This window comes from Anguilla rostrata, chromosome 12 (assembly GCF_018555375.3).
Source record: "Anguilla rostrata isolate EN2019 chromosome 12, ASM1855537v3, whole genome shotgun sequence".
NCBI lineage: Eukaryota > Metazoa > Chordata > Actinopteri > Anguilliformes > Anguillidae > Anguilla > Anguilla rostrata.
Window position 1 is genome coordinate 36,746,141 of NC_057944.1, and position 13,474 is coordinate 36,759,614.

The window sequence follows — 13,474 nt, forward strand, 5'->3', positions numbered from 1 at the left end:
CATGGAAAACAAATAAGAACACGGCTCATTAGAGCACGCATGGCTGCCAGGTTAACATGACGCTACTGTCTTAATGAGACAGCACTCAAGACCATTTATAGCAGTTGGCACAGCTGGATTCGTGTTTATATTTTCAGAAAAACTCACCCTAATGTTATAAATATTTCTCATACTGGTATTACTGTTATCAGGTAGCACACCAATAAAGCTATTTTGCTGTGTATTGTAAATTAGACTGAAACTCTGACACGTGTAACAGTTCATCTGATGAGAAAGGTGCATGTAGGATTCCTCTGATGGGATTCGCTCAGGGGTGAGTCACAGCATAATCCAATCAGAAATCACAGCTGAGAGTGCAGAGTCACATTCACCCCACTTGTGTTTCTGACTCCCTTCTACTCAGGGCTTCCCTGTTGGCACTGTCAGTCATCACAGGTGGTTAATGACAAAGCCAGGACTACCGGACAGAGGGGGGGGGGCATGCCCCCACCCCCCCAAAAGTCACAAGGTCATGTGTGGAGGGTGTGAGGTTACACCAGGCTGAAGCAGGCAAAGCAGAAATGCATAGCGCATCACACAATGCAGGGAGAGGCAAATGGTAAATGGTAAATGGACTGCATTTATATAGCGCTTTTATCCAAAGCGCTTTACAATTGATGCCTCTCATTCGCCAGAGCAGTTAGAGGTTAGGGGTTAGGTGTCTTGCTCAAGGACACTTCGACATGCCCAGGGCGGGGTTTGAACCGGCAACCCTCCGACTGCCAGACAATCGGTCTTACCTCCTGAGCTATATCGCCCCAGTAGTGTTGGCGGTGAGTGGTGAGGCGGGGGGGGTACTGCTTCACCAAAACAACACCACTACTATATGTTCTGATGCATCACCCCTGGGGACACATCCCCAAAAGCTCCCCCCCCAGTATGCAGGAGAGCACTCATTCATCACATTACCTGCCTGTGCATTATGACAGCACCAGTGCTCGCTGGACAAGCCCGCTCCGCATCAGATCATTACTGGAAGCGCAACTGCGCACAATATGCTCGACAAACCACTCATCCACCCCATTAGCGCCTGCGACAGGAAACTACGCCGAGATAACGCAGCCCCGTTCTTAAACTGCAACAAAAATTTTGATAGCCCGGCCCGTGGAGCTGGACAGCAGACCCACTTTAACACCCTTTTTTTTTTAATGTTCATTTAATTAAGGTTAGGAACGGCGACGCAGAGCAGTTTTGTTTTCCCTCACCGACTTCCCACACAATGCAGATCCCCGGCGTGTGAACGCAGCGAGACAAAGGAGATGTTCACCCGGACGGAGAGAATCAATAGGACGCAAGGTCAACACGGTCTGGAGCGGCTAAAGCACTCTTGGCTCCCGTTAGCGCTGGAGGAGGGAGGGAACCGAAAGGAGGACGGGGCCCAAACAGACGGGTATGCGCGAGCCCAACAACCACACGCACATCCATTATGCCATTATTATTATTATCACGAGCGGTATCCGTATCATTACTTATTTATTCGGCTAATTGTACTATCCGGAAAACGCATTACAAGGCCATAGCGGAAAAGATGCATTAAAACAGACTGGAGGAGGAGCACAAAATGATAAACAAGAGCATGGGTACAGAAGTATAAATATCATAAATAATAATCATCGCTCCGAAAAACACATTCCTGCAAAGAGCTGGAGAGAGAATACACGCCCATGCCACTACTGGCAAACTTCACCAACAGCCTTCCTCTCCTGGGAAGCCACCATTTCACCAAAACATTTACAACTTAGTCACAGCTGTGCACACGTTGTTCTTCCCGAAGCTCAAGGAAGACAGATGTTGAAAAGTAGCTCCATGTCAAATGTTTAATAACCAGGCTACAGTTTGCGTAGGCTATATCGAGACTAGCTACTACAAAGCTGCTAGAGCAGCAGCTAGGCAATAACAATTAACGAGCAAGTGAGAGAAACATGAACAGAAAGAAAACAGCTACTGCCCAGGCTCACAAGTGTACTGCAACTTAACGTAACGTTTCCACATCACCCATGATATTCAGGTCTCACAAATGCTGTGGCAAATGCAAAAACGATAGCTCTCACATTAACATTACTGTCACATTTATACAGTGTTTGGTAGAGCAGCCAATTGACAGCTCTAGTAAGCCTATGTGAACCGGTACACTCAAATATTTTAACACCAGGCCAATATTTGTCAAAATTCATAGAAAAATGCAGAAGCTATTGATTTATTTGCCAATTCCAACTTTCAAAATTTAATCAGTTGGTTTGTGGGCAAATTTTAGCCAGCTAGGCGAGCCACGTACAAGCCGTTAACCAGTTCACAGACCAACTGTCAAAGCAACATGAAAACACCCAAAGCAGAGCAACAGGCTGCATGATGGGAATGCTAGGTGCACATTACAGTAGTTACATATCCACAACGGAGCATCAGTCACAGAGCACTTTTCACAGTAAGTTAACGTGACAGTATTTCCATCAAGAAAATGGCAAGAGAGCAGCAGAGTTGTAGTTGTAATGCATTTGGCTACTTAGTCAGTCAGCTCTTAAAGAGCAAGTCTCATTCAATAGTAAACAAAAAAAAAAAATAGGAGGGAAATCTGAACTCACTAGCAACAAAGTAAGGAAACCAAACTATCCATGTGACAAATAAGCAAATTGGAAATTTGAGCCAGTTGTATTGTTTGGCAAAAAAAATTTCCATTTCTAATTTTCCATTTATTTCAGTTGTAGCCAGGAGCGGGAAATAAACACGCAAACCACACCAAGTACATGCAGTAATACGGAAAGAATATACCGTGGAAATGATCCCATTTCAAGATAACTTCCTGCAACCAAACAAGAGGACATGAAAGAAAAACCTTTTTTGAAAACGCTCATTTTACACTGGCAACAAAAAGCATTTTTAATCAGGAACAGGGATCATTCCAGGCTAAACTGGACAGAGGAATGGGCACACATGAGTTGGCCTGGTTTTTTTTTTTTTTTTTTTTAACAGATTAATTAATTATTAATTACCAAATCATTTTCACTTGCTGTAGGCTATTTATTGTTTTCCCTGTCTTAATTGCTTCAGTTTTATACGTTTGCTTCTTTATCTCCAAGAGGTTGCTGGAGTTGTCTTTAAGCATTCAACTGTAATCAAGTCCCACGTTCAAGTCAGAAACAAGGGCATTCAAGGGCATGCTTCCTGCGACCTTCAATCCATCACCAGACCAGAGCAGCTCTCGGTCTGCAACCTCTGATGATCTGGCATTTTCTCCCCTGGATACCGAATACATTCTGTTCCTGAACGGGACCACTGCGGTGGGACCGGGGAACTACAGCCGTCAGAACTCCGGGATCTCACGTTGTGTTCGTACGGCCCCTAGTCTAGAACGCACCTGTTCTGTCTTCGACTTGGTCTAAAAGACATTTGAAATTTTCTTTGTTTTCTTTTGTGTTAGAATGAAGTATATTAATCACCATTACCCCTGGCCTGTAGCGCAATGATACTCTCACAGATCATAGGCACTATGAGTGCGTTCATGTGATTTAAGTCAGTTCTGCACTTACGGACCACGAGTACGCATGTAGGCGCGTGGTTCATAATGTTACCAGCGCACGAATGCTAATCATACAGGAGTTGTATGGCTATGCACCGGTTTAACAGAGTATTCATTCACTTCGTACATATCAGTCAGTTCAATGAATGAATTGGCTTGATGATCTGTACTGTAGCTAACTGCTTGTTTTCCCATTGCACTTACTTGCGGAAGTGTAAAGTGCACGCGCTAATATGATTTGATATGATATGAATATGATGTAGTTATAGTAACTCTGCCAACGCCAAATAAATAAAACACCAATGCTCCGCGCATTATTGCCAGCTATTGGTGTTCTTTTTATTTAATTATATGTTATCCTGCACAACATCCGAGTGCTTTTGGCGGACAATAGCTTACATACCCAACCAAGAACAGACTGGAAATGTTTTGCTACGGTTTGGTAGTCTTTGAACTGCAGCATCTAGCTTTAGCTAGTTGTGTTGCCTTTATTCTTTCATTCACATCTTTCCAACTTCTGCAAGAATGATGTTTCCATGACAAGGCATCGCACGCGACCACGCGTACCGGTCATCTGGGCTGGTTAAGCACGTTGTGCCTTATAATGCAGATATTGCATTGCTTGCTAGTTCACTAATTTAGCTTACGTTTCAATACGATGAAGTTCAATAACTCCACTACCTGAACTAACAATGCAACCTGCACAATTGTGCGATCCTGATTAGTCTAAAGTTACTTAGTTTTACTGCCCGTTAATTCTCACTATCTAGTTAGCTACGGGTACCTGTCGATTGAAAGGAAAATAGGCTAATTGCTCATGTATTCTATCTTGTCGGTTGTAGATGTCCCTTCGGCTGTTTACGTTTTATTTTCAGCGTGCAAACGTTAAGTTTGTTAAGTTTAGTATTTAGTATTCCTCGCTATACCACGTCCAACTGTAGCTAACCGTTAGCTGTGCAGTTCAAACGTAGCTACCATATGTCAGTAATAGCCATCCACCGTAATCAAAGCACAAGGCTGGCTCGGTTAGCCATGATTCAGGAAGGCTGGCAATCATTTGAATCAACTCAGCCATGCACAACCAGAGCAGAGTCCACATTCCGATCTGTAACGTTGCAGCAGCAAGCGTTAACTAACTTTAAAAACGCTAACAAATGTTCAGCTGGCGTGTGAACCTTGTGCAAACGACACAAACAAAATCCTATTTCATTGGATGAACTATCGTATTTTTTAAACGCGAAGCCTCCACCAAGTGTGGGCAGAACTTATTGCAGGCTACTGTGATGACATTTCCCAGCGAATCTAGCTATCCAACTACCCCAGCATCACGTCCCGCACACCCCACGCCATCGAACTTATTTTCTTTCTGGTCATGCTGATCTTGCCAAAGTTTTGTCGATAACACATTTACCGAGTAAGCAACTTACCAGATACGCTGAAAAACAAAAGCAGAAACGTGGCTTTCATTCTCGTGGGAAACGAAGTACTCCCGTGGCAATGGAATGACATTCTCACCGCCATAATTCCCCTTCTCCAAACTCGCACGCTCTCCCTCTTTCTCCTTCTAAACTCCGGCGCTTCAGCAATTGCTCTCCATAGGGACCGAGCTGCGCCTGGAAGGTACCACCTCCTTTACTGAAATGGGGGGCACGGCTTACTTAAAACTCCGGTCACTTGAAACACGCATGCATTTTTCTGCATCCATCATAGATTAAATAAACATAAAGCTAGTCTTGGACACGCAGACACCAGTTAACATATTTCGTTTATCGGAAAACGAGGCGCCGGTTAACTCCTCAGTCGGCTGCCCCCGATGTAGGAAGATTTTATCGCAAGCGCTGATCTCGAATCAGCGTCCATCGTTCGCACAAAATTGTTGGGAATGGTACCATGGGTTGTGAAATGAGATCCTGGATCATACGTGGTAACAGAGAGTGGGGCCTACCACGTGCGATGCTCCTCAAAAATTCAATTTTGAGTGATGAATGCATCTTTACGAGGGGCGTCACTACATCAGCAAAGCATATTAGTTATTTATGAACCGCGAGTAACTATTGCAATCAAAGCAATATTTCCGCCAAGCAGCCTTGATAATAAAGCAAGTAGGAATGCAATCAGATAACAAGTAGACAGTTTAAAAAGGAAATTGCGTACCAAACAGCAAGGTATACTTCAATATTTATTTGATAGAAAGGTACATCTAAATAACACAAGGACAACTGAAGTCTGTGATGTACAGAAACCAACTTCTATTCTGTGACGTGTTTGGTTGGTAGCCTACAAATGAAGTGAGTTTGAAAGACGAAGCTGGAAAGCAACACCTGGGCGTTTGGCGAGACTTGATTTCTAATCAAGCATCTTCATCTCAGCCTGTAACTGTCTACTCTGGACAATAACAGTAACGATGTCTGCCATGCATGACTTATCGACCTTATTCCTAACCCTTATTAAGTAAATGTGTAAGCGAAGTTTTAAAAAATGTGTAACTGTTTCCTGGAGTAAATATTAACTCTGATCCCACCCGTGTCTGGTTTTACTACCACTTCGTAATGAAGAACCAGCAGGGTAGACGCTTTTAATATCCACTTTGGTCCACATTGCAGAACGCTATCACCTGGCTACCCCAAAATGCCCCCCTGGGCTCCCAGTTGGGGGGGGGTGGTTGTTCTCTCATCCATCAAAGGAAATTGTACATAAACGACCAAAGACTAATAACTCATTTGCAAATGAACATTTATTGCCTCCATTAAAATCGAGACAAAGGAGAAAGACTGTTGCTCAGGCAAATATTTGCTGCATTCTTTCCGCTATTTCCCTGTTTATATATTCTTGTTGTGTCAAACAACAAAGCCCTCAGACTCCCTTGATAGCAGGAATGCCAATCCACATGAAAGGATCTGTGCCATTAACTGATTTCCTCCCCCCCCCCCTCAATGTAATGTATGGCAACCATATGTCCAACCATGCCAATATACAGGTGAAATAAGTTTTTCTTTCACCTGACAAAGATTCAGAAACGTCTCTTCTTGTGTTTCTTATATATTTTTGGAATCATTATGCGGTGTATAAGCATTATTCCTAATTATTAAAAAATTGCCCCCACAAGTGCCATTTGTTTTGTTAAGTGCCAAAGTAGAGAGGCCTGTTCCATATATTGAAACCATAACTGACAAATACAGCCACCACTGTCTATTTAGCAAGTTGTGTGTCAGCATAAATTCAGCTGCCTGCTGCAAATATTTCTTGTTTTGCTGGGATAGTGGGCTTGGGAGGGTTGTGGGGTAGGAGGATATGTGTGCCAAAAATCAGTGTTAAACCCTGTCCCCTGTAACAGTCCCCAACAATTATTCCACTAAAAAAAAAAAAAAACACTTAATCTAAAGGTGAGCTCTTTTTCAGCTTGGTTTACTTTCAGGGCCACTCCTTCTCCAGTTGGGTAATATTTTAGGAATGTGGGGAAATTAATAAGTTAATCCTAACAGCAATAAATGCAGAAAAATGAGGACATATCTGTTCTGTGTACCTTCTGTGTACCTTCACAAACACACACGCACACACACACAGATAAAAAGTTTTACAGTTATAGTTGTTTACAGGAACGATGTGCCCAGGCAGACATTCACATTCACAGCCCTGTGTGGCATTCAACACATTGACGAAGAAATGGTGACACACACACACACACACACACACACCTACGCACACACACACACACACACACACACACACACACACACACACACACACACACACACACACACACAAGCGAGCTACTCATGCTCTGACTGAGCAGCCCCTGTGCCAGGTGAGCTAAATTAGGGTGGGACACACGTAAACTCCCTGTCTCACACACAATAACAAGTGTTAACGGAGTTGTTTTCGGAACTGAACATTTGTGCTTTCGCTTCGAAGGAAAAGCACACAACGCCGGGAATGTATTTTGCAACTCCCCAGCAGTCCCAGCTGATCATCTGCATGAGTAAGCTCTATTTTAAACCTACTGCTCAGTGCTGGCATTTAATATTTCAGTTTCACACTGAGATACCAGCTATTAAGCTATTAAGTATTGTCATTGCCACCAAAATCTGGAAGGACAACCCTTAATATGCAAAAATATGACACCGCCCACCAAAATCCTCCATCGGTGGTCATCTGATCATGCTTAGACCAGGATAAAGTAATGTTCCGTCATTTGGATAAAACACTGTCTTCCGGCTGTTTGATTCATACCAAAAATATCATCAACAAAGTGAAATGTTGAAATGAGGAGTATGATATCCGTTGTTCTTATGATTTAATTAAAAAAATATTTTTTTGAAGGGGGCATTTTTATTTAATTCCTTATTAACAGAAAATATTATTTTTATGAGAAAAAGAGAGAATACTTTTATGAGGATTAATTTGTGCAACAAGCAGCAGTTACAGACCTTGTTTTGGGGGGGGGGGGGGGCTCAGTTGGGGGCTGGAGTGGGAAGGGGCGACGCAGGGGAAAGATAAGCTACCAGTCTTTTTTTTTCCCCTTCATCATCCGTCCCTCACATTCTCCCATTTCACGTTTCCCTACCTGTCACATTCATTTCGAGCCTTCTGCCCCCGTTCATACCCATGCTGTCACCACGAGTAAAAGCCCCTGTTTATCACAGTCCCCCCACTCTGATACAGCTCTCCTGCTCCAGGCCCCCCCTGCACCCCCCCCCACCCCACCCTCACCCCAGCCTCTACAGCTCCCTGCTACATCGGTCTTCACATCTATGTCACATGACCTCACCCAATTTGTTCACTCATTATTCTAAAAATACACAATGGTAACACAATACACGCACATGAGTACCTATACCATGCCCCTTAACGTGAAAGATTGAAAGAGAAGGAGACGGGGGAGGGGGAAGAAGATGATCCTCTCAATTAATCATTGTCTTGTCTCAGACAAGTAAATACCATTTCCGTCTATTTCAAAAAATCTATATAATTGCACTGTAGTGTCCTACGGTGACCGCAGTGTCCTTACGCTCAACGCCCCCCTCTCTCTCTCATATTGCTGGTCCTGTTACCCCGAGGTCCCTTAAATCCAGGTAAATGCGCCGCCTCAGCTCATTCTGCCCGTAATTGTCAGCGCATACTGCGCAGGTCATGAGCGCGGGACCCTACGCGTCCCGACGAGCGGTGATTTCTGTCTGACCGCTTCTTCGTAGTTACTGTAAACTGCCGCGAGCCTCGTGGCCGCTGCTGGCTATGCAAACAAGCTCAAACATTTGAGCCTGGGGAAACATTAGGGTCACTTCGCCCTCGCTTTCCTTCTATTTTTGTCTTTATGGGATCTTGCTGTGCTTGAGTAATAGTAAGATTTAAAGAGCTTTCCCAATACCTTAATTATTGTTTGATGTTTTTTTTTTTTCCTTTTTCTGCGCAATTCATATGAGTGACATTTTTTTTAAATGAAACATTTTCCCAATAAATCTGAATAACTTACTGCTTTCCATTAGGGGAGACCCTAAATCAATGGTCCTTTTCATTGTATTTATTTCCTCATTTCAATTTAGAGAGACATCATCATTAATCACTGAGCTGGGATTGGTTCAGGGGGCCCCTGGGGGACGGTAACTCTGCTGGGGTCCCTATGCTCCTGCAATATTTAACAGAGCCCCACAGAGTCTCTCCACAGCCGCACCACGACCCAGATTCACTGTGGTTAAAGCAGTAACCCCCCCCCCACATACCCCCACAGACACACACACGCATGCTCACACATACACCCACCAACACACTACACTCACCACACACACACACACACTACACACACATACCCCACAACTCCACAACACACACACACGCAAACACACACCACATACACACATAATACACCCCCCCCCCAACACCACACACAACACACACCCCACACCTACACACACACACCACACACACCCACAACACACACACATGCACAACACACACTACCCCAACCCACACCATCACACACTACACCCACACATACAACACACACACACACACCACACCACACACATACACCAACAAACAACCCCATCCCCACACACACACACACACACACACACACCCCGCACAGGCAAACCCCACACACACACCTTCTCCATGTGTTTTATTTATCAAAGTGTAAGAAGCCACAGGTGAAAATGGTGCCATTTTCCACAATCGATCTGTTTCCTGTCTCTGTTTTTCTTCTCTCTCTTTATCTTCCTGGGTTTTTTTAATGTAGTTCCATGGTTCCCAAGTGCAAAATCTCTGGGAAAAGATGAGATCACCAATCTAGGAATAATGAATGAATACGTTTTTTTATGAATGAAAACTTACCTTTAATGCATTTCTAATTACTTATAGAGTATACACTTTTTTGTGAAAAAATATATGGATTTGTTTGTACAGGTATGGACACACACACACACATTCACCTCAGCAAAATTATTTTAAAACAGTCCTTACACAAGAAATATTTAACTCTTTCTATAAAACAGATCCCTTGCTTGTTCAGTTGTATCACGAAAATTAGAAAAAACTGGCATGCAAAATGAGTTTCAGTAGAAATACCCTACATATATTTCATAGAATATTGAAATGTATTTTCATATTTGTGAATGGTGTAATCTCTTTTATTTTGAGTCGAAAACTGAAGACTCAAATATTTGCCTGCGGAGTCGAGCACCAAGAAAGAAACTTCCCCTGTTCTCCATGGTCCCTCCCCTGCAGTATTAGCCCTTAAATAGTGCTGACCTTGCAGGGATCTTTTACCTGGCAGTCCCATTTTATTGTGTTATTAACAATGAGCAGCCTGGCAGCAGCCAGGGCTACGCTGGCACAGCCTCTCCTGTGACCTGAAGCTGAGCTACCCGCCCCCCTTCCCCCAGCTTGTCTGGAGCGTTTCGTTTTTATAGGGAGGGAGCGCGCCCATAATTAAGCCAGACATTCCTCCCCGGTCACATTGGTGAACCCCGCTCCCCCCTCCACCCCGCCCCCGCTGCTCTTCCTGTTGCCAACACCCTGCCATCTCAGATCCGGGGGGGGGGGGAGAGCTGTCCACTACACTGACACCCTGCACCTCTTTATTTATGACTTCAGACCGCCCCCAATCCCCCAACCCCCCCCTGCCTCTGTAATGAGCTCCCACTTTCCCCCACTGCGCTCCCAGCCCCCAGCGTGCGACGTGACCTTACACAAACGAAGCCGCTAGCAGACAAACAGGCAGCGGCAGTGTCGTCTGTTGATGCAGCTCAAAAGCGCCAGAAAAAATGCCCCCCCCCCCCAGATTTTCAGTAAGAGGCAACAGCTACACGGTTCCCAAGAGAATGCCTGTAACCAGAGGAATGCTTGTTGAAAATAGTCAGTACAAAGAAAAGGGAATAAATATTTATTTGTAGTTACATTTAAAAAAAAATAAAATACATATAATTTGGAATGCCCAGTTGCAGATTTCTTGTTAGCCATTACAGCATAATTTGTAGATTTGGGAAGTCTACGAACTGAAGCCGTTCCTACCTCAGTGATGCTGTAGCCAGTTAAGAGATCTTCTGTCCATCCATCCATCCATCCATCATCGACACCTGCTTATCCTGATCAGAGTCTGCAGGGGGGTGCTGGATCCTATCCCAGCGTGCATTGGGGCGAGAGGCAGGAATCACTCACACACTCATACCTATGAGTCTCTGATTAGCCTACCTGCATGTCTTTGGACTGTGGGAGGAAACCGGAGTACCCGGAGGAAACCCACACAGACACGGGGAGAACATGCAAACTCCACACAGAAAGGCCCAGGACCTTCTTGCTGTGAGGCGACTTCCTCTCAAGTTTTGCAGACAAGCTGTGAACTCCAACAGTAAAAATGTAATCTGTCACTGTTCAAAACTTCAAAAAAAAGTTCCACCAACTTAGATTTTTGTACTGGTGGGAATTGTACTGGTGGGAACCTGAATTTCTTGTTTAAAAACATGGAAATTTCACTCCATTACGTCAAATGCCCCGTAAACACAGCCAAAACAAAAAACAGATCCTGTCAACGCTGTGCTTTTATGCCCTTCAAAGGGGTCGGGTAAGAAAGAAAACTTTCCATGTTAATATCTGGTCCTGTTTTCTCCTCTAACCCTGTCCGTGAGTACCAGAAAACAATCTGTTAGCATAAACATCGTTAGTTTAGTCTGCACTTTGGTTTTGAAGTAATTCGAGACAGCAGATCTAGCTTTGTCAATATGTTCAGCCAACTCCGATAATGGTGGGAAGTGATACCCATGATTCAAAAAAACATAAATCACAACATACGACAATACGTCAGTTATTATTGCTTAAATCCATTGCATTAGAGGGCTCATTCAAGCAATGATCCAAACCTGTTCTTCTTTCGCAGTTCTCTGTAATTTTATTTTTTGATGTGGAAGAGAAAAAGATATTTCATGTAGTAGTTTATGATGCAGGTGCTTCCTGTTTTTAATTTAGTTGGCATGTTACTCAATTCCTGTTTTATGTGTAAAACAGGCATGAAGATACTGCGGTAAAACTGTATGGCTCATAACCAGAACATAAAATGACAAATAATTAGAACATTTAAAACACGAAATGTTAGCTATCCCACAAGAATTCTTAAGTTTGTTTAAGAAAAAAAAAGGATTTTGATGTATTGTCCCCACACAATAATTATTTTCTCCTAAAAAAATGCACTAATTAAGTGTGAAGAAGACTCTGTAGACTGCATTTCATCGTAGAGACATCCCACAAAATTTCTACATAGCTCTTGCTCCACCTTTCTGCAAGAGAGTGTCTCTCTCCTGCGCTTGGTCAATGCAGCAGCTGTCCAATTAGCTTCTCGGGTGTTCCTGACGATCCCCTTCAGAACTAGCGCGCTGTCCACTAACAACAACCGCTCGCTGTCCCCATAACACCCAATTATCCTCTCTCGTGGTTCTGCGCAGTTCTTTAAACTTCTATTCAAGTCCCTTATTCTCTGTTGCCTATTTTTAGATGCGAAAACAGAACAAAGGCCAAGATGAATTTTGTAAATTGTGAACGTGTGTTGTGCCGTTGTGTGGCTAGTGTTATGGTGTACATTTTAATTTCCGAATAACCTGTCTGCCCGCCTCACGTGTCTGTGCTCCAAGGTAGCCTACGCGGACATTATTCATTTAATAAATGGCTTAATTAAAACGTATTCCGAGGATGCAATTTCAAATGTTTTATATTCATAAATGAAAGTTTGCACGATATAATTATGGATACATGTAAATTGAAATGTCCCGGTGCATTAGCATGTACAGTAACCCGCACTTTTCTCCTTAGAGCTTATTATTAATTTGCTGAGCAGACATTCTTAATCGGAGTGATTTATTTCCTCATATTATCCCTTCAGACAGCCGAACACTCCACGAAGCGAATCAGGTGAACCACCTTGTTCAAGCCCACAGCAGCGGTGGACCACCTGGGAGCTGAACCGCAGCTGCATGTTTACAAATCTCAGTCGCATTCCAGCTGCAACAGTTCTGTCTCAACTGTGCATATCGGGACCTTCTCGAAAGCGTGCCTGCAGAGATGAATCGGTACAACGAGACAACACCGACACCCTTTAAAATAAATAAATCATGCTTGGTTCTATACTACAAGAAGCAAGTTCGCAATACCTTAAAACACCCACCCAAACACATGCTTCTAAGAGTATCAACTGAACACTCTCTAACATTTCAAACGGTGGCTAAGGAAGTAACTATAGGCACCACATTAGAATTGTTGCAAAAATAAGTCATTCGAAATGTTTTTCGACGGGTTTATTGCGCCATCTGGTGGCAATTTTATGACACTGCCTAAGGTCTGGTAAAGCTCTGTACTGTACTACAAGCGCAATTTATTTTTAAGGACATGCGATGTTTAGCCATGGATTTGACTTTAAATATAAAGTGAATGCAATGTGGT

The 13,474-nt window shown here is 43.5% G+C and overlaps 1 protein-coding gene across 2 annotated transcripts in view; it reads right to left on the reverse strand.

Annotated features, from left to right (window-relative positions):
* The window catches only part of nectin3a (nectin cell adhesion molecule 3a), a 91,017-nt gene extending 85,759 nt beyond the window's left edge, over nucleotides 1–5,258 (reverse strand). Inside the window, exon 1 of one of the 2 annotated variants that reach the window (XM_064302828.1) lies at nucleotides 4,981–5,258. In XM_064302828.1, the coding sequence (XP_064158898.1) occupies nucleotides 4,981–5,074 (94 nt within the window). In that variant the 5' untranslated portion in view covers nucleotides 5,075–5,258. The remainder of the gene's footprint in view (nucleotides 1–4,980) is intronic. The other variant, XM_064302827.1, reaches the window with a different exon arrangement.
* Between the last annotated feature and the right edge of the window lie 8,216 nt (nucleotides 5,259–13,474).